Genomic DNA, 22,690 nt, shown 5'->3' with positions numbered 1-22,690 from the left:
ACTGACATTCATCACCAACTTACTCACCATTGTGTGTTATACTCAATGGTTAACTTACTCACCATTGTGTGTTATACTCAATGGTTAACTTACTCACCATTGTGTGTTATACTCAACGGTTAACTTACTCACCATTGTGTGTTATACTCAATGGTTATCTTACTCACCATTGTGTGTTATACTCAATGGTTAACTGAACATCTTTATGTGCTCGACGCCTCAATCATTGGTATGTGTTCATCTACAAAACTATTCTGGGTATCACCCCATCCTATCTGTCTTGTCTTTTAACAAAGAAAGAAACAAGGAAGTCACAATCTTCATTCAATGAATGATCGCAATTTGTCGTCCCCAAAGTAAGAACTGAACTGGGCAAGAAAGCATTTAGGTTTTCAGCAGCGAAGGCTTGGAATAACCTACAATCCAATATTCAACTTCAAACCCTTGTTACATGACATGAGTTTAAAGCTTCTGTGAAAGGATTGCAGTCTACCTTGTCTGTATGCACATGTGTTATGTCAGCAAGTTTTAATATTGTACATTTGATGTTTTATGTGTTGTTTACTGTTTTTAATCTAACCTTGCTGCTGCCCTCTTGGCCAGGTCTCCCTTGGAAAAGAGATCTTTAATCTCTATGGGATTTTTACCTGGCTAAATAAAGAAGAAAAAACACAAACCAAAAAAACCCAGCTGTTTATTTGAAGTCTTAAAGAAGTCAACTATGTGTGCAGTGCAAGGTGAAATGCAGTTATGTCATCTTCTTGTCAATAACACACACATCACACTTTTGCGTGTTGTTGCTTCCTTATTTGTCATTATTCAAAGCTGATTTTAATGTGTAGCAGCGGCAGCTGAACTCAATGTGACAACGTGTCATAGATACGTCAGTCAGCTGGAATTAAAAATACAAATAGTTGTGTCATTAGTCCAGAATCTTCATGGACGACATAATTAGGAACCAGTACGAAAAAAAAAATGGTACTTGGTATACATCTCTTATCTTTAAACCTTTGAAATATGCTGACATATGTGCTGCTAAAGGTAAATAAACAGTAGCCATATTGAATGTTTGCCTTCATTTGACCACGTGAGGTAAGGAGGACGGCCTCTAGGTCACATGGTTACACCCCAGCAATTACACTGTTGATGATTGATGAGCATTCATTTTTAAATGGACGTGTTAAAAAGCAAGTATATCTCCATCTTTAGTCATAAATGTGGCCCCCGGATGAACGTGTGTCACAAACATTGTATTAGATGATATGTGGATGTTGTGCTTACTTGGACTGTGATGAAGCTGTGAGGACTCAGGTGCTTTGTCTTCATGCTCTTCAGTCTTCACAGAGACAACAGTCAGTGGAAACTTGCTGACATCATCCTCCTCCTGCCCTACAGGACACTCTCCCTCCTCTTCCTCTTTCATGTGTGAGGGCTGTGGATCCTCTGAAGTGAAACTGTCCCCCTGCAGATGAGGGAGACATTCTTCTTGGTGTCCAATCAGCTGATGGATGTCTACAGGACACAAACAAAACACATTTTAACTCCTACATGCTAAATATTAAATCGTACATAAAATAATGGGCTGTAGCTTTTGAACATTTTATTAATCAAGTGTTCTACTGGAAATGTTTTCGATTAATCGAGTAACTGGATAAAACTTAGTGTTGCTTGGTTAAAGACAAATTTAAGCGACTTTAAGACATTTCACTTAATAATGAACGGCCAATTGGTTTGAGATGGTATGAGATCAAGATGTCATCTTTAGATCAGGCTTTGTTTTTTCCACAATCACTGCCACATTAAAAAGTTAAAGTACCAATGATTGTCACACACACACTAGGTGTGGCCAGATTGTTCTCTGCATTTGACCCATTAACCTTGATCACCCCCTGGGAGGTGAGGGGAGCAGTGAGTAGCAGCGGTGGTTGGCTCGGGAATCATTTTTACGGTGATTTAACCCCCAATTCCAACCCTTGATGCTGAGTGCCGAGCAGGGAGGTAATGGGTCCCATTTGTATAGTCTTTGGTATGACACAAGCTACTGATCTCAGGGCGGACACTCTAACCACTAGGCCACTGAGTAGGTGGATGTAGCAGGTGTTGTAGTAGGTTAATGGCTGCACCAATATGAAGGAAATAACAGGTCAGTATAGCTTTTACACACATAAATAACTTGTCAAACCTGCCAGCTAGCAGGCTAGGTTTACAGCGTCAGTTACCATGGTAACTGACTCTGACTTTGTCTAACCTCTCTTATTTTTGGAGGTCAAACTCTGGAGCTTTACATACTCAGGAGTTTGCACTTAACCTGCTCTCTGGAATATTCCCCCGGTGACTGTGTGAGTTTTGTGTAAACATGTTGATACACTTTGTTACAAACTGAGAGGAACATCAACCTCTCATAAATATTGTGTGTCTGAACATCCTCACATGACAATTCATCTTCCTATAGACAATCTATTGAAGAAAAGTGTTAATAATAAATATAAAGTTAGTAAAGATGTGAGAGTAAGAAGTAAACAAACCTGTTGTGTGTAACACAACTTGATGTTTTTCATGTTGTCGCTCCTTCTCCTCTTTTGTTGGACAAAGTTCCTCCTCGTACTCTGCTATGGTTCTTTCGCACATTTTCACACAATCACAACACTTTACACTCACACTTGATCTCTGCTTAGCGATGTGTTTTCATCTCTCTTTGTTAGCAGCTAACAAGCTAAGCTAACTAGCAAGCTAAGCTAGCTCGAGAAGCATCAAAGTGCGCTCAGACTAATATACAAACAGTTATTAACGATGTTACTCTATTTAATAGAGTGTAATAAAGGACATATATGTGTACATGGACGCACAGATTAAGAACACTGAACTGTGACGACTGCAATAACGTCTTCACCGTCAGACGCCATCTTGCTTTATTCTCGCCCTGTTTGGTTCGCGCGCAGTCTTGTCAGATCTCGCGAGAGAAACAAGTAACCGGCTCTTTTCCAGATCTCGCGAGAGAAACAAGTAAAAAACCTGCTCTTTTCTAGATCTCGCGAGAGAAGGAAGTAACCAGCTCCTTTCCTGATCTCGCGAGAGAAACAAGTACAAACCAGCTCTTTTCCAGATCTCGCGAGAGTGACAAGTAATTAGCGTTTCCCCCCCCCCACCCCGGGTACAACTATTTCAATATTCTGAAAATAAAAATAAGCTTTTACATTTTCAAAAACAAAGACATACAACTTATTTTGGTAAATAAACAGTAGCTTATATGACCCCTTTAAATGATAAGTTGCCTGATCAGAGCGAGACGAGTCGTGGCTCCTCAGCTTCATGCAGGACGGAGTGGTAGGAGGCGTGGGCGAGGTTGACTGACTGCAAAAGACCACACCATTATTTTTAAATCAATCTAAATATTGCTCTAGTTGGTATTTGTGTTTTAAATCCTGTTGTAAAGGTTTGTACTTTCAACTGTAGTTGTAAATATTTAGAGGAATTGTATTATAATAACCGAATATATTCCCTTATTTTGGAATAGTTGCAATTAAAGCAATACATGAATCACAACAGCTGTAGTCTCAGCACTTTGTAGCGCCCTCTGGCGTGAGTGTAAAAGCTTACAGCACCTGGTATTCCCAGGCGGTCTCCCATCCAAGTACTAACCAGGCCCGACCCTGCTTAGCTTCCGAGATCGGGCGTGTTCAGGGTAGTATGGCGGTAAGCCGAAAGACGATATAAATCCAACCTTTATAAATGTAACTCTTACAGACGGGGTGAGAGACAATTATTATTTATCTTAGAGCCTGGCGCGCATGCGTACACTAATGTGCTTTTTCTGGCTGTGTGAGGTGCAGCTCTCCATCCATTGTCTACCGCTTGTCTCTTTTGGGGTGGCAGGGGGTGCTGGAGCCGATCCCAGCTGCATTCAGATGCCACCTCATCACAGCTCTCAACACTACTTTATGCTTAGGGACCGTCAATAAATCACTATTGTCTTGAAAAATGTATATCTGCTACATCAAAACACTGATTCATCTAAAAGAAGGTAAATAATTAGTCATACCTCCTTATTGTGGATGCCCATTATTTCATAATTCTAACATATATATCCATGTTTAATATAAAAAAAAAGGATATTTTCCCAATAGTCTCAATGTCATGCAACTTAGTAACCTAATTCCACTTATTAGTCGTGCTAACCTTTTAGTGTAACGCACACCCTTTTATTTTAAAATAGGGTTTTATTAGAAAAAAACGTTTTTTAATAAAGATCATGTGCATGATATACCTACTCAGTGGCCTAGTGGTTAGAGTGTCCGCCCTGAGATCGGTAGGTTGTGAGTTCAAACCTCGGCCGAGTCATACCAAAGACTATAAAAATGGGACCCATTACCTCCCTGCTTGGCACTCAGCATCAAGGGTTGGAATTGGGGGTTAAATCACCAAAATGATTCCCGGGCGCAGCCACCGCTGCTGCCCACTGCTCCCCTCACCTCCCAGGGGGTGATCAAGGGTGATGGGTCAAATGCAGAGAATAATCTCGCCACACCTAGTGTGTGTGTGACAATCATTGGTACTTTAACTTTTAACTTTATGATATGTCTTATACAGATAATTAGCAGCATTTTTATGAGCTCCAAATGAGAGTAAAGTTGGTTTTATGTTGGATAGTCGTAGTTGTTGCGGGAGCTAAAAATGAAACCATGGTTTTCAATGTTACAAATTTATATAAAATCCAATTAAACTTACATTTTAAAACAAAAAGGTGTGAAACACATTAGAGAAAACACTTCAAATATCAAGTGAATTTGGGATTTTAGGTCATATGACCAGGAATCTATTGAAAAGAAACATTTGTTTTTAATATCAAAATGTTTTTGATCCTATTTTAAAATAAAAGGTTAGCACGACTAATATAAAGTGGAATTTGGTTACTAAGTTGCATGATGACATGGAGACTTTTAAAACAAATAATTATTGTTTACATTAAAATATATATTTAAATTATAAAATCAGGAACGATATTAAAAATGTAGGACTATTTATTTGACCTCCTTTTAGATGAATCAGTGTTTTGATGTAGCAGATATACATCTTCGAAGACAATAGTAATTTATTGACGGTCCCTAAGCATAAAGTAGTGTTGAGAGCGGCACCTCTCCTGCAATCTCCCCGCATAATGAGAGAGCAGTGTGGGCACAGTGAGGGGGAGCTTCCGCTGGAGCTCCGGAGGCAAATATCCACCGTGAAAGCAACTTGACCGCCGTAGCAAAGGAAGACAATCACACAGACAGAAAAAGCACATTAGTGTACGCATGCGCGCCAGGCTCTTAGATAAATAACAATTGTCTCCCATCCCGTCTGTAAAAGTTTCATTTAAAAAGGTTGGTTTTACCTCGTCTTTCGGCTTACGGCCATACTACCCTGAACACGCCCGATCTCGGAAGCTAAGCAGGGTCGGGCCTGGTTAGTACTTGGATGGGAGACCGCCTGGGAATACCAGGTGCTGTAAGCTTTTACACTCACGCCAGAGGGCGCTACAAAGTGCTGAGACTACAGCTGTTGTGATTCATGTATTGCTTTAATTGCAACTATTCCAAAATAAGGGAATATATTCGGTTATTATAATACAATTCCACTTAATATTTACAACTACAGTTGAAAGTACAAATCTTTACAACCGGATTTAAAACATAAATACCAACTAGAGCAATATTTAGATTGATTTAAAAATAATGGTGTGGTCTTTTGCAGTCAGTCAACCTCGCCCACGCCTCCTACCACTCCGTCCTGCATGAAGCTGAGGAGCCACGACTCGTCTCGCTCTGATCAGGCAACTTATCATTTAAAGGGGTCATATAAGCTACTGTTTATTTACCAAAATAAGTTGTATGTCTTTGTTTTGAAAATGTACAAGTTTATTTTTATTTTCAGAATGTGGAAATAGTTGTACCGGGGGTGGGGGGGGGGGGGGGGGGGGGAAGAGCTGGTTACTTGTTTCTCTCGCGAGATCTGGAATAGAGCTGGTTAATTGTTTCTCTCGCGAGATCTGACAAGACTGCGCGCGAAGCAAACAGGGCGAGGATAAAGCAAGATGGCGTCTGACGGTGAAGACGTTATTGCAGTCGTCACAGTTCAGTGTTCTTAATCTGTGCGTCCATGTACACATATATGTCCTTTATTACACTCTTCAATAGAGTTAACATCATTAATAACTGTTTGCATCCGGTTATATTAGTCTGAACGCACTTCTTAGAGCTAGCTTAGCTTGCTAGTTAGCTTAGCTTGTTAGCTGCTAACAAAGAGAGATGAAAACACATCGCTAAGCAGAGATCAAGTGTGAGTGTAAAGTGTTGTGATTGTGTGAAAATGTGCGAAAGAACCATAGCAGAGTACGAGGAGGAACTTTGTCCAACAAAAGAGGAGAAGGAGCGACAACATGAAAAACATCAAGTTGTGTTACACACAACAGGTTTGTTTACTTCTTACTCTCACATCTTTACTAACTTTATATTTATTATTAACACTTTTCTTCAATAGATTGTCTATAGGAAGATGAATTGTCATGTGAGGATGTTCAGACACACAATATTTATGAGAGGTTGATGTTCCTCTCAGTTTGTAACAAAGTGTATCAACATGTTTACACAAAACTCACACAGTCACCGGGGGAATATTCCAGAGAGCAGGTTAAGTGCAAACTCCTGAGTATGTAAAGCTCCAGAGTTTGACCTCCCAAAATAAGAGAGGTAAGACAAAGTCAGAGTCAGTTACCATGGTAACTGACGCTGTAAACCTAGCCTGCTAGCTGGCAGGTTTGACAAGTTATTTATGTGTGTAAAAGCTATACTGACCTGTTATTTCCTTCATATTGGTGCAGCCATTAACCTACTACAACACCTGCTACATCCACCTACTCAGTGGCCTAGTGGTTAGAGTGTCCGCCCTGAGATCAGTAGCTTGTGTCATACCAAAGACTATGAAAATGGGACCCATTACTTCCCTGCTTGGCACTCAGCATCAAGAGTTGGAATTGGAGGTTAAATCACCGTAACAATGATTCCCGGGCGCGGCCACTGCTGCTGCTCACTGCTCCCCTCACCTCCCAGGGGGTGATCAAGGATAATGGGTCAAATGCAGAGAACAACCTGGCCACACCTAGTGTGTGTGTGTGACAATCATTGGTACTTTAACTTTGTAATGATGATTGGCTGGTGCTGGCTGTCTGGGGTTATTGCGGCTGCTGTTTCTGCTGCCGTTTGTTTGTGGTGTGGGCGCCCGTGGCTGCTGGGTCTGGTGCAGGGGTGTGGCTGATGTTGTGACTGGTGGCAGCGCGCGCGCGTGATGGCTGTCGGGGCTGACGAACTGTGTATATGTATGTATATGTGTGTGTATGTATGTATGTTTATATATGTGTATGTGTACATATGTGTATGTATATGTATATATGTGTATGTGTGGGTATGTATACGTGTATGTGTGTATGTGTATGTGTATGTGTGTATGTATGTATGTATGTATGTATATTTCTGGGGGTACGCTCTGGGCCTGCCTGTCAGACGGGGGTCGACGCCTCAGGCTACTGCATCCGAACTGCGTGTCTGGAGCTCCTGGGTCCCGCTGTCCATCCCTTCCGGGTACCCGTCTTGGTTGGGGCCTGTTGGGCCTAGTCCCTGCGTCTATTGTGGTAGCTTGGTGCTGCAAGGTATTCCGAGGTGCTGCGAGTCGGCCAGTTGCTGGGGTAGTGACCTTGTTTGTCAGCATGTCTGTGATCTTCTTTTAATTCTTTTTTTTTTTTTTTTTTAATTAATTAATTAATTTATTTATTTATTTATTTATTTTTTAAATATATTTTATTAATATTATTTTTTAATTTTTCCCCTCCCTCAGGGGGGGGGCTCGGCGGGGCGGTTGCTGGTTGTTCCATCTCCATCGTTGGGGTCCCTGCGGGTGGGGTGGGTGGTTCCCGTGGCCCTGTGCCTGGGTGGTCCTGCGGCGGCCGGTTTGGGTGGGGTGGCCGGGGGCTGGCCTCGCCGCGCTCTCCGGGGGTGGGGGGTGGGCTCGTGGGGGCCCGGTTGCCGGTGGGGCGGGGGCGGTCTTCCCGTCCGGTTGCGGGGAGTCTCTGGGTCCCTCGGGCGGGGCGTCTCGCCTTTCTGCCCGTGTGGGGTGTAGTCTCTCGCTGGCTTGGGGTCTGGCTGTCCCCTGCTTTTCTCGTGCCCTGTCCTCTGCCGGGTGCGTCTGTCTGCGGCCTGCTGCTGGCCCTTGTGGGCGGTACGGTGGGTCGGGCTCTGGGGTTCCTGTCGCTGGCCGGCTTGGCTGCGTGGGGGCGGTGGTCCCTGGTTCCCTGGGCACCACGCCTCCTGTTTGTGGGTTGGGCTCTCGGGGGTGATGGGGCCGTGCTCTGGCTCCCACGCACTCTGGGAGTCGAATGTATTGTACATGCAAATTCACATATGCTCACATACGTACATAGGTACCTACGCTCCCACATACATACACAAATACAGTACATATTTACCTACCTAATATTCGTACATCCACACGCACATTCAATATACAAACATACACATACACATACTGTACATATACATTCACTGTACAAACACATATACACATTCTGTACATATACATTCATTGTACAAACACATATACACATTCTGTACATATACAAGTACATATGCATACTTACACTCATGCACATAATCACGTTTCATCAAACATATATTAACGTTGTTGCCCTAGGGTAAACTGGGTGTAACACATGGCACACTGACAAAGCTTAACCTATTGTGACTATAACAATCTACAAGGTTAATGTAGGTTGCTTCTCTTTCTCCCCCTCCATTTTTCTGCATTCTTTCGTATCTCAAGTTATCATTACGTATATGTATTGTTGCATTTAAACAACTGTATTTATGATAATAAAGGTAAATTATTGGTATTGTTCATTATCAATAGCGCTATTTCTATTGGTATTTGTATTGATCCATTTGTAGTGTAATAATGCTCATTGTCATTTCTGTATTATTTTTTATTTTTCGCTAACTGCTTATTTGCTATTACTTTTACCATCATATTTGTACATGTCATATTTGCTGATGTTGCTCTATTGTTGTTGTTGTTGTTGTTTGCTGTTGTTGTTTTTGTCTCTCTGTCTAATCCCCCTCTTGTCCCCACAATTTCCCCCTCTGTCTTCTTTTTTTTTTCTCTTTCTATCCCCTCCTGCTCCGGCCCGGCTGCACTAAATGATAATATAAATACATTTAATAAAGTCAAATACAAATAAGGCAACAAGAGAAGTATCCTACACTTCTCTTTTGTAAAGTAAATCTGAACAGCCGTCATGGGCATCTACATCAACTATATGATTTGCCTGAGAAGCTGGACAGGACATAAAAAAACAAAAAAAACAAAAAACAAAAACTTTGTAATGTGGCAGTGATTGTGGAAAAAACAAAGCCTGATCTAAAGATGACATCTTGATCTCATACCATCTCAAACCAATTGGCCGTTCATTATTAAGTGAAATGTCTTAAAGTCGCTTAAATTTGTCTTTAACCAAGCAACACTATGTTTTATCCAGTTACTCGATTAATCGAAAACATTTCCAGTCGAACACTTGATTAATAACGTTTTCAATAGCCACAGCCCTATATTTCATGTACAATTTAATATTAAGCATGTATGAGTTAAAATGTGATTTGTTTGTGTCCTGTAGACATCCATCAGATGATTGGACACCAAGAAGAATGTCTCCCTCATCTGCAGGGGGACAGTTTCACTTCAGAGGATCCACAGCCCTCACATTTGAAAGGGGACGAGAAGGATCCGAAGCCCCCCTATTTTAAAGAGGAAGAGGAGGGAGAGTGTCCTGTAGGGCAGGAGGAGGATGATGTCAGCAAGTTTCCACTGACTGTTGTCTCTGTGAAGACTGAAGAGCATGAAGACAAAGCACCTGAGTCCTCACAGCTTCATCACAGTCCAAGTAAGCACAACATCCACATATCATCTAATACAATGTTTGTGACACATGTTCATCCGGGGGTCACATTTATGACTAAAGATGGAGATATACTTGCTTTTTAACACGTCCATTTAAAAATGAATGCTCATCAATCATCAACAGTGTAATTGCTGGGGTGTAACCATGTGACCTAGAGGCTGTCCTCCTTACCTCACGTGGTCAAATGAAGGCAAACATTCAATATGGCTACTGTTTATTTACCTTTAGCAGCACATATGTCAGCATATTTCAAAGGTTTAAAGATAAGAGATGTATACCAAGTACCATTTTTTTTTCGTACTGGTTCCTAATTATGTCGTCCATGAAGATTCTGGACTAACGACACAACTATTTGTATTTTTAATTCCAGCTGACTGACGTAACTATGACACGTTGTCACATTGAGTTCAGCTGCCGCTGCTACACATTAAAATCAGCTTTGAATAATGACAAATAAGGAAGCAACAACACGCAAAAGTGTGATGTGTGTGTTATTGACAAGAAGATGACATAACTGCATTTCACCTTGCACTGCACACATAGTTGACTTCTTTAACACTTCAAATAAACAGCTGTTTTTTTCTTTCTTTTCTTCTTCTTTATTTAACCAGGTAAAAATCCCATTGAGTTCAAATATCTATTTTCCAAGGGAGACCTGACCAAGAGGGCAGCAGCAAGGTTACATTAAAAACAGTAAACAACACATAAAACATCAAATGTACAACATTAAAACTTGCTGACATAACACATGTGCATACAGACAAGGTAGACTGCAATCCTTTCACAGAAGCTTTAAACTTATTCAATGTAACAAGGGTTTGAAGTTGAATATTGGATTGTAGGTTATTCCAAGCCTTCGCTGCTGAAAACCTAAATGCTTTCTTGCCCAGTTCAGTTCTTACTTTGGGGACGACAAATTGCGATCATTCATTGAATGAAGATTGTGACTTCCTTGTTTCTTTCTTTGTTAAAATACAAGACAGATATGATGGGGTGATACCCAGAATAGTTTTGTAGATGAACACATACCAATGATTGAGGCGTCGAGCACATAAAGATGTTCAGTTAACCATTGAGTATAACAGACAATGGTGAGTAAGTTAACCATTGAGTATAACACACAATGGTGAGTAAGTTAACCATTGAGTATAACACACAATGGTGAGTAAGTTAACCATTGAGTATAACACAATGTTGAGTAAGTTAGCCATTGAGTATAACACACAATGGTGAGTAAGTTAACCATTATGTATAACACACAATGGTGAGTAAGTTAACCATTGAGTATAACACACAATGGTGAGTAAGTTGGTGATGAATCTCAGTGCCCCGTGGTACACACTATCCAGCTTGTGGAGACAACCAGCAGTAGCATTCATGTACAACACATCTCCATAGTCAATAACAGGTAAAAAGGTTGTTTCCACCAATTTCTGTTTCACAGTAAAAGAAAAGCAAGACTTGTTTCTATAATAAAATCCCAGTAAAAGTTTCAGATTTTTTTTACAACATACTGAATGTGCTCCTTAAAACTCAAGTGGTCATCAATTAAAAATCCTAAATATTTAAAAGCAGATACTAACACAATTTGTTGCCCATTTCTTGTTCAAATGTTCTCACTCAGTGCTGATCTTACAGTTTTTGATGTGGTAAAGAACATACACTTTGTTTTCTCTGCATTTAAAAGCAGTTGAAGATAGCAAAGTTGTTCTTGTACTCTGTCAAATGCTTGTTGTAGATATTTAAAGGCCTCAGCAGGAGTGGGTGCTGTGCAGTATATGACAGTATCATCAGCGTAGGAATGGAAAGTTGAGTTCAGAATATTCTGTCCAAGATTATTAATTATTAATTAATAATGGGCCCAACACAGAACCTTGAGGGACACCCTTTTCCACTTGCATTACGTCCGAGAAGGAACCTTCTATCTGAACAGCCTGAGTTCTGCTTGTGAGGTCATTTGCAAACCATCCAACTGCTTGCTGAGAAAAACCAATAGCTGAAAGACGTTTGATTAAAATGACATGATCAACAGTATAACATGCCTTTGAAAAGTCAATAAAGAGGGACAGACAGCACTGCTTCTTGTCAAGAGCTTCAGTTACATCATTTATAGACTTCATAGCAGCAGTAACAGTACTGGGATTTCTGCCAAAACCTGACTGAAATGGTGACAGAATAAAGTTGGTGTCCAAAAAGTCTTTTATCTGTTCACTGATAAGGGATTCAATCACTTTTGCCAGAACAGAGAGTTTAGAGATCGGTCTGTAATCATTTACATTACAAGGGTCACCTCCTTTTAATAGGGGGATTACAAGGGCATATTTCCAATCCAAGGGGATTTCATTTGAAATTCGAGTAAAGTTAAAAATGTCAGTCAGTGGTCCAGCTATAATTTCAGCTGCCAACTTTAAAAAGAGCGGCTCCAACTTATCTGAGCCAGCTGGCTTTCTAGGTTTAAGTTGTTTTAGAGCCCTCATGACCTCTGTTGTGGTAAAGGGCGTTAAGTTAAAAACCTGGGTATTTTCAACGGTTCTTTCCCGAGTTAGCGGAACTTCAGTAAAGTTGTCAGAATTATAGAGAAAACCAGAGTTAATAAAATGATTATTATAATGACTACCCATTTCTCTTCTGTCACTTACTCTGACACCATCAACAAGTATACTAGGTGGGAGATTGACTGAATTACAGCAGGCGGACAAAGATTTGATGATTTTCCAAAACTTCTTTGGGTGTTTGAGGTTTTCAGTTGTTGTGCAGAAATGCAATTCTAATTTTGACTTTCCGAAGGAGAGAGGTAAATTGTTTTCTTAATTGTCTAAAATTCAACCAATCTGCTTCTAACCCTGACTTGCGTGCCCTGGCCCAAGCAGCATTACGCTCATGCAATACATCTGACAGGTCCGATGTAAACCACTGATTGTCACGTCCTTTAACCCTACATTTTCTAAAAGGGGCATGTTTGTTCACTATACTCAAAAAGTTTTCGTGAAAATTTTTCCAAGCCAGTTCAACATTATCAAAAAGAGCAATTCTATCCCAATTAAAAAGATGCAAGTCATGTAAAAAAGCTTGCGTCTCAAATAATTTAATATAATGTTTTTCAAGAAGACGAGGCTTCATTAGGGAAAACACCAGATGCAACACATTTAAAGGGCATATTTGTTAGAATTAAGTCAATGAGTGTAGCTTTTTGAGGGCATTTAGGATTAGGTCTTGTAGCTGAGTTAATTAATTGTGTTAAATTTAGAGATTCACACTGTGCTTTCAAAGAGTCCGACACAGATGTGAGCCAGTCCCAGTTTAAATCACTATTTCCTTGTATTTCAGTTGAGACAGAAGTTTCACAAGAGTAGATAGGGAATTACTAGGGGCAGATGGAGGCCTATAACACCCCACTACCATAATGTGGTGATTTCTAGCTAATTAAATTTCAAGTGCTAACAGTTCAAGTTCTTTACTTACTGATTCAGAGAGCACTAATTTAACATCAAACCTCTGCTTAATATATATGGCCACTCCACCACCTTTTCTTTGTCGGTCAGTACGATAGACATTATAGCCATGAATGTAAATATCTTCATCAAGCACAGATTGTTTAAGCCAAGTTTCAGATAAGACTACAATATCAGCATTTGTTGAGTTTATCCAGATCTTTATCATATCCAGTTTAGGTAGTAAACTCCGAAAATTGATATGAATAATCCCAAGACCAGATCTAGTTTTAAAATCCGCAGGTGTAAAACATTGTGTAGGTGTATCAGGGCTTGCATTAGTCTCAACATTTCCTGAGAGCAATAACAATAATATAACTAAACATTTGCGTTTAAAGTTACCATCTTTTGAGTCGGTCTTTAATCTGTGAAAGTAAGTGCTCACAATAGGGGAGGATGCAGTAATGTTGACGTAATCTCTCAAAACAAGGAAACAATAAGAATGAATGGACTCTACCATAGTATGCAGCCATTTACTTTTGTCCAAAGTCACAGAAATCTTCAACTGAGATAAGGCCGAGGTTATTTTGTAGCTGCCACTATGATGAAATGTCAAATTAACAAAGTTGTCATCTTGAAGTAGCATAGCTCGTGAGTGGGGTGACCAGACCCATTTGGGACACCAGTAAAACCACACAAAAGTATAAAACACAATATAATAATTTGTGACATAGTGAGAGGAGAAGTTACTTGTTTTACTATTTTTGAAGATGTTAGCAGACAGGGCTGAAGACCAGCAACCAAGGCCGACGGGTGGAAGCCCGTAGACGAAGCCAATGGCTGGAGGCAAACAGCAGGTCGATCGAAGGCTAGTAGGCAGGTCGATGGTGGAAGGCTGGTAGGCTGGTCGATGGTGGAAGGCTAGCAGGCAGGCCGATGGTAGAAGGCTAGTAGGCAGATCGATGGTGGAAGGCTAGCAGGCAGGCCGATGGTGGAAGGCTGGTAGACAGGCCGATGGTGGAAGGCTAGCAGGCAGGCCGATGGTGGATGGCTAGCAGGCAGGCCGATGGTGGAAGGCTAGCAGGCAGGCCGATGGTGGAAGGCTGGTAGGCAGGTCGATGGTGGAAGGCTAGTAGGCAGGTTGATGGTGGAAGGCTAGCAGGCATGTCAATGGTGGAAGGCTAGTAGGCAGGTCGATGGTGGAAGGCTAGTAAGCAGGTCGATGGTGGAAGGCTAGTAGGCAGGTCGATGGTGGAAGGCTAGCAGGCATGTCAATGGTGGAAGGCTAGCAGGCAGCCCGATGGTGGAAGGCTAGTAGGCAGATCGATGGTGGAAGGCTAGCAGGCAGGCCGATGGTGGAAGGCTGGTAGACAGGCCGATGGTGAAAGGCTAGCAGGCAGGCCGATGGTGGAAGGCTAGCAGGCAGGCCGATGGTGGAAGGCTAGCAGGCAGGCCGATGGTGGAAGGCTAGTAGGCAGATCGATGGTGGAAGGCTAGCAGGCAGGCCGATGGTGGAAGGCTAGCAGGCAGGCCGATGGTGGAAGGCTAGCAGGCAGGCCGATGGTGGAAGGCTAGTAGGCAGATCGATGGTGAAAGGCTAGCAGGCAGGCCGATGGTGGAAGGCTAGCAGGCAGGCCGATGGTGGAAGGCTAGCAGGCAGGCCGATGGTGGAAGGCTAGTAGGCAGATCGATGGTGGAAGGCTAGCAGGCAGGCCGATGGTGGAAGGCTAGCAGGCAGGCCGATGGTGGAAGGCTGGTAGACAGGCCGATGGTGAAAGGCTAGCAGGCAGGCCGATGGTGGAAGGCTAGCAGGCAGGCCGATGGTGGAAGGCTAGCAGGCAGGCCGATGGTGGAAGGCTAGTAGGCAGATCGATGGTGGAAGGCTAGCAGGCAGGCCGATGGTGGAAGGCTAGCAGGCAGGCCGATGGTGGAAGGCTGGTAGGCAGGTCGATGGTGGAAGGCTAGTAGGCAGGTCGATGGTGGAAGGCTAGTAGGCAGGTCGATGGTGGAAGGCTAGCAGGCATGTCAATGGTGGAAGGCTAGTAGGCAGGCTGATGGTGGAAGGCTAGTAGACAGGTTGATGGTGGAAGGCTAGTAGGCAGGTCGATGGTGGAAGGCTAGTGGCGCGGTTGGTAGAGTGGCCGTGCCTGAGGGTTCCTGGTTCAATCCCCACCTTCTACCAACCTAGTCACGTCTGTTGTGTCCTTGAGCAGGACACTTCACCCTTGCTCCTGATGGGTCATGGTAAGCGCCTTGCATGGCAAACCTCGCCATCAGTGTGTGAATGTGTGTGTGAATGGGTGAATGTGGAAATAGTGTCAAAGAGTATCACCCATTTACCATTTACAAGGTTAGCAAGCAGGCCGATTGTGGAAGGCTGGCAGGCAGGCCGATGGTGGAAGGCTAGCAGCAGTCAGGCCGATAGTGGAAGGCTAGCAGCAGTCAGGCCGATGGTGGAAGGCTGGCAGGCAGGCCGATGGTGGAAGGCTAGCAGCAGTCAGGCCGATGGTAGAAGGCTAGCAGCAGTCAGGCCGATGGTGGAAGGCTGGCAGGCAGGCCGATGGTGAAAGGCTAGCAGGCAGGCCGATGGTGGAAGGCTAGCAGGCAGGCCGATGGTGGAAGGCTAGCAGCAGTCAGGCTAATGGTGGAAGGCTAGCAGCAGTCAGGCCGATGGTGGAAGGATAGCAGGCAGGCCGATGGTGGAAGGCTAGCAGCAGTCAGGCCGATGGTGGAAGGTTAGCGGCAGTCAGGCCGATGGTGGAAGGCTATCAGCAGGCAGGCCGATGGTGGAAGGCTAGCAGCAGTCAGGCCGATGGTGGAAGGCTAGCAGCAGTCAAGCCGATGGTGGAAGGCTAGCAGCAGTCAAGCCGATGGTGGAAGGCTAGCAGCAGTCAGGCCGATGGTGGAAGGATAGCAGGAAGGCCGATGGTGGAAGGCTAGCACCAGTCAGGCCGATGGTGGAAGGCTAGCAGCAGTCAGGCCGATGGTGGAAGGCTATCAGCAGGCAGGCCGATGGTGGAAGGCTAGCAGCAGTCAGTCCGATGGTGGAAGGCTAGCAGCAGTCAGGCCGATAGTGGAAGGCTATCAGCAGGCAGGCCGATGGTGGAAGGCTAGCAGCAGTCAGGCCGATGGTGGAAGGCTAGAAGCAGTCAAGCCGATGGTGGAAGGCTAGCAGCAGTCAAGCCGATGGTGGAAGGCTAGCAGCAGTCAGGCCGATGGTGGAAGGATAGCAGGAAGGCCGATGGTGGAAGGCTAGCAGCAGTCAGGCCGATGGTGGAAGGCTAGCAGCAGTCAGGCCGATGGTGGAAGGCTATCAGCAGGCAGGCCGATGGTGGAAGGCTAGTAGCAGTCAGGCCGATGGTGGAAGGCTAGCAGCAGTCAAGCCGATGGTGGAAGGCTAGCAGCAGTCAGGCCGATGGTGGAAGGATAGCAGGCAGGCCGAATGGTGCTAGCTGTCTGCTACTGCTACCTGAACAGGTGGATTATAGGAAGGCCGATGGTGGAAGGCTGGCAGGCAGGCCGATGGTGGAAGGCTAGCAGCAGGCAGGCCGATGGTGGAAGGCTGGCAGGCAGGCCGAATGGTGCTAGCTGTCTGCTACTGCTACCTGAACAGGTGGATTATAGGAAGGCCAAAGTCTATGGCAATCCAGTGACATTTGATGAGAAACTATCCACCAGAAATCCCACTCTGCAGAGAATTTGTTTATCTTGCAGAGTACCACTCATTCAGACTAAAATGAATTAAAATCTCATACATAAAAAACACAAAAACTCAGACCTCAGGTAAGAACACACTGAACACAGAATAGACATGGCTGCCATCTTTGATTCCTATGCATGCTGTGCGAGTAAACCAAGCACAAGTTGCAACTTAGCAGGAACCAGGAAGTGTTGACCTAACTTGTTATCTTCCACTGCAAGTTGTCTCGCAGCAGCAGTTTCTGTCTTCCAGTCCGCTAAAACAGCCAAGGACGGACTTCAAGTACCTTAACGAAGATAAGACGACAACACGCAGACAAAGTAGAGCCAGGGCGAAATCTCCAGCTCAAGCACATCTGCATTCTGAATAATCACGTATTGTGATACTGGGGTTGCTTGCGTAATATGTGTCCCCTCACCCTAGAAGCAGCCTCAGTGATGTTAACTAGAGAACTCCTGAATAAATAGAGGAGCGCGTGGGACTGCCCCTCAGAGCGGGGTGGGAGACTGTAACTGAATGTGCAGCCCCAATTGTTTCTCCTTATGAGCAAAATTGAACTCTGTCTCTGCCTGATTCCTTGCTTCTTGTCTCGTTTAATAGATAGTTCCGTGTTTGAACCTGACGTATTTGTATTCAGTCAAGTGACTTCTTCCGGGAAGTAAAAAACGTATTGATCAATCAAGCCAAGATGGTTGTTGTGCAGCTAGCAACTCTCTAAATACACAAAGGGCCTAGATCAGGGGCGTGAAACATACGGCCCACGGGCCGGATCAGGCCCTCCAACAGGTTTTATCCAGCCCACGGGATGAGTTTGCTAAGTACAAAAATAAGTCGAAATTTTTGAATGAAAGAAACTGTTGTTCTAAATGTGTCCTCTAGAGTTCGCAATAGCAATTCTTTGTATCTTTGCAGACGATGTGACATATGTAAAACACAACTAAAACACATTATGTTAGCGCACCAGTTGGGGAAAATGAGCAAACTACATCAATAATATCCTGTAATTTGATTTTGATATTATTTATTTATCTTGATAGATTGAAAATGAACACCAATGAGTTGACTGATGAACATTATCACAATTGATTCTGAAAGTGTAAAAAAGGACAACTAAAGATAGAGTACTATTGTATGTAAAAAAACAACAACATTTTGATTTGTACATTTTCAGAATGTGTTTGTTCTATTTTTAAACAAAGAAAACAATCTGCAGTTGTCTTTCTTTTTACGTTATCTTGCCGTAATTTTAGCAGTCTGGCCAACTTGGAGTAGATCTTTCTCCATGTGGCCCCCCATCTAAAATTAGTTTAAACACCCCTGGCCTAGATCTTCCTGCGAAAAGCAGATACGAGAAAAAAATCTAATTATGAAACGGATTAGATCCCTAAAGATCTATATATATATATATATATATATATATATATATATATACATTGTTTTGATTCATTTCAATATCTTGCACACACTTGTTATTACATATGTTGACCAGATGTTGAGATATTTGCTGGGAGTCCATATTGGTTCTCCACCAGCGTCCCACTTTTGTTGATAAATAAATCTAATCAGCTATTGAATAGTTTTTCCATGGTTTTGGAGAATGGTGGAAGTAATGAAACTGGTGTGTAGTTAGTAAACTGGTGTATGTCTCCATTCTTAGAAATTGGTACGACTTTTGCAATTTTCATTTTGTCAGGGAATTTGCGGGTTAGAAATGATACGTTGCTGATATATGTCAGAGGTTCTGAAATATCTTCTATAACCTTTTTTATGGTTACCATATCTATTCCATGACAGTCGGTTGAGGTCTTGGATTTACAATGTTTTACAATTTTGATTATTTCTTCTTTTGTCACGTTCTTAAGAGACATGGAATTGGGATTTCTGTCTATGAGCTCACTCAAGTCCTCAACTGATCCATCATCTGCATTTGGAAATCTTTGTTCCACATTGTTTCCGATATTAACAAAGTAATCATTAAAACGTTCAACTATTTGGTTCATATTGTCATTTTTTGTATTTCCATGTAGAAAGTACTGGGGGTAATCTTTCTTAGCAGCATTTTTAATGATGCTATTTAGGATGCCCCATGTTGCTCTCATGTTGTTTCTGTTCTTCTTTAATAATTGTCTCTAGTATTCCTTCTTACATGTTCCTAGTATACCAATTAGCTTCTTTTTATATTTATTATACGTATTTTCTGCCTCTATAGATGTCTGTGTTATTAATATTCCATATAATGTCTTTTTTTTGTGACAAGCATTTTTCAGTCCTTTTGTCATCCATGGTTGGTTGTTTTTCTTTTGCTTCTTACTAACTTCTTTCCATGGACAACATAAACATTGATATTATACATGTGGGCCTCTATATATATATATATATATATATAATAGTTTGAATATATATATATTCAATAGTTTGAATACTGCAAACTTGAATACATCCATCCATCCATTTTCTACCGCTTATTCCCTTTGGGGTCGCGGGGGGCGCTGGAGCCTATCTCAGCTACAATCGGGCGGAAGGCGGGGTACACCCTGGACAAGTCGCCACCTCATCGCAGGGCCAACACAGTAACACCTCATTTGTTCTGCAGACGTCCAGCGGGTGTCAGCGGGGAGTCATGAAGAGGAGTGGCACACCAGTGTGGGACAGAAGGAGCTACAGGCCCCCTCCCACATTAAAGAGGAGCAGCTTCATGATGAAGATGAAGCTCAGTCCTTACAGCTTCATCACAGTCAAAGTGAGGAGAACAGAGGGGCGGAGCTTGTAAGTCAACACATCACAGAAGCTGATGGAGAGCATTGTGAAGATATCAAGTCAGAACCAGACAGCATCTTTGCTCCACTGTCAGACATGGACCACATGATGTCACACTCTTCTGATCACAGTGACCACATCCAAAAACATTTGGAGAGTAAAAATGACTCTAAAGGTGATACGAGACATCACACTAACAACAAACACGTTGACTGCTCTGAATGTGGGAAATCATTTAGAAAGAAGAGTCATTTTACAGAACACATGAGAACACATACTGGAGAGAAACCTTTTACTTGCTCCGTTTGTATGAAGAGTTTCTCCAGAAAGTGTAACATGACCACACACATGAGAAGGACTCACACTGGAGAGAAACCTTTTACTTGCTCTGTTTGTAAGAAGAGTGTCTCCAGAAAGGTACACATGACCACACACATGAGAACACACACTGGAGAGAAACCTTTTGCTTGCTCAGCTTGTGCTAAAAGATTCAACTATAAGAATGACATGATATTACATATGAGAACACACACAGGTGAGAAACCTTTTACTTGCTCTGTTTGTAAGAAGAGTTTCTCTAGAAAGCCACACATGACCAGACACATGAGAACACACACTGGAGAGAAATCTTTTACTTGCTCTGTTTGTAAGAAGAGTTTCTACAGCAAGCAAATCATGACCACACACATGAGGAGGACACACACTGGAGAGAAACATTTTGCTTGCTCAGCTTGTGCTAAAAGATTCAACACTAAGATTGAAATGATATTACACATGAGAACACACACAGGTGAGAAACCCTTTACTTGCTCTGTTTGTAAGAAGAGTTTCTCTAGAAAGCCACACATGACCAGACACATGAGAACACACACTGGAGAGAAACCTTTTTCTTGCTCAGCTTGTGCTAAAAGATTCACCACTAAGAATAACATGATATTACACATGAGAACACACACAGGTGAGAAACCTTTTACTTGCTCTGTTTGTAAGAAGAGTTTCTCCACAAAGCAACGCATGACCAGACACATGAGAACACACACTGGAGAGAAACCGTTTAGTTGCTCTGCGTGTGTTAAAAGGTTCAGGTATAAGTATCAGGTCAGTAGACACAAGTGTGTAACAGTCATGGAAGCTGCAGGGATTTAAAAACACTTAAACAGTGATTGTGCTAAATGTAGTTTAAAAACACAGCATGTTTAATAAGAATGTATATTTGATGTTGTATGTAGTGCTTCTCATCTTCTAGTCTTATATGTTGTCCTGTACTTACTTTTTAAGTTGTGTGCATGTATTGAATATTATATATGTAGATACTATTTTATTCTATTTTCTCATCTGTGAAGAGAGGACATCTTATTATTTTCATTGTTTTTTTTCCACACATTTTTTCCATTGCAATTTATTGATGTTATTATCCAATTAAGAGTATGAATGAATAAAATGGTTAACAAAATGTGGACTCTTGTAGATTAGCAGCATTGTTACATCATGGATGTTAACTACTGCAAAACATCAACAAAGAAGAAAAATGCTGAAGTTAGCAACACATCACTGAACTTTAGAGCCATCGTGAGTGGAGTTGCTTGTTTTTATTGCTGCATTTGTACTTATTTCACCTCACATCTTCACTTTTAATCCTAAAGTCTTCTTCACATATATTGTTGTAGGCTTCTAACATTTATGTTTCTGATGTGTGTGTGTAGTCTGTGGAAAGGGTTGTTGTCCCTTGTGGATCCAATTGTTCACTTGCACAGATACATCTTCATCATCATCATCATCATCATCATCATCATCATCACCGGCCCAATACTGGACGAAACCTTAGCATTAATATTTTAATATAAGTGTGACCTCATTATTCCTTGATAATAAGACTAAAAATACAGATTTAAGCACTGTATTAGAGTGCTTCTTGTAGTACTCCAACTCACCACACTGAGAAGTGGGGGCGATCATGAGCTAGCAAATGCATGTTGCTTGATTGAAACTTTTATTAGTAGATTGCACAGTGAAGTACATATTCCGTACAATTGACCGCTAAATGGTAACACCCGAATACGTTTTTCAACTTGTTTAAGTCGGGGTCCACTTAAATCGATTTGTGATACAGATATATACTATTTTCATAATACAGTCATCACACAAGACAATCATCACAGTATATACATGTAATTATTTACATTATTTACAATCCGGGGTGTGGGATATGGAGGGGGGGGGGGGGGGGGGGGGGGTTACGTTTGGTTGGTATCAACACTTCAGAGAAATTGACATTGGAACAGTGTAGGTCTGACTTGGTACATATGTACAGCAAGTATTGGACACAGAGAGAGAGATCAGAAATTATAAGAATAAGTGACTACATTTGATTATTTACAATCCGAAGAGGTATGATGAGGAAGGGAGGGTGTTAGTCAAGGGTTGAAGTTGCCTGGAGGTGTTGTTTTATTGCGGTTTTGAAGGAGGATAGAGATACACTTTCTTTTACACCTGTTGGGAGCGCATTCCACATTGATGTGGCATAGAAGGAGAATGAGTTAAGACCTTTGTTAGTTCGGAATCTGGGTTAAATGTGGTTAGTGGAGCTCCCCCTGGTGTTGTGGTTATGGCGGTCATTTACGTTAAGGAAGTAGTTTGACATGTACTTCGGTATCAGGGAGGTGTAGCGGATTTTATAGACTAGGCTCAGTGCAAGTTGTTTTACTCTGTCCTCCTCCCTGAGCCAGCCCACTTTGGAGAAGTGGGTAGGAGTGAGGTGTGATCTGGGGTGGAGGTCTAGAAGTAATCTGACTAGCTTGTTCTGGGATGTTTGGAGTCTAGATT

The 22,690-nt window shown here is 42.4% G+C and overlaps 2 protein-coding genes and 2 pseudogenes across 2 annotated transcripts in view; 2 read left to right on the top strand and 2 right to left on the bottom strand.

The window, feature by feature from the left end:
* Nucleotides 1–2,919, bottom strand: part of LOC140680134 (uncharacterized) — a 129,924-nt gene extending 127,005 nt beyond the window's left edge. Inside the window, exons 1-2 of the mRNA XM_072916503.1 lie at nt 2,526–2,919; nt 1,282–1,512 (exon numbers count right to left, since the gene is read on the bottom strand). Coding sequence (XP_072772604.1) covers nt 1,282–1,512; nt 2,526–2,628 — 334 coding nt within the window. The 5' untranslated portion in view covers nt 2,629–2,919. The remainder of the gene's footprint in view (nt 1–1,281; nt 1,513–2,525) is intronic.
* Nucleotides 1–22,690, top strand: part of LOC140680121 (uncharacterized) — a 1,112,395-nt gene that overhangs the window by 183,931 nt on the left and 905,774 nt on the right. The window lies entirely within an intron of this gene.
* LOC133571246 (5S ribosomal RNA) lies at nt 3,591–3,699 on the bottom strand (annotated as a pseudogene).
* On the top strand, nt 5,383–5,491 carry LOC133571202 (5S ribosomal RNA; annotated as a pseudogene).

Source organism: Nerophis lumbriciformis, linkage group LG28, assembly GCF_033978685.3.
Source record: "Nerophis lumbriciformis linkage group LG28, RoL_Nlum_v2.1, whole genome shotgun sequence".
NCBI classification, from domain to species: domain Eukaryota; kingdom Metazoa; phylum Chordata; class Actinopteri; order Syngnathiformes; family Syngnathidae; genus Nerophis; species Nerophis lumbriciformis.
This window is presented reverse-complemented; position numbering and strand designations above follow the sequence as displayed.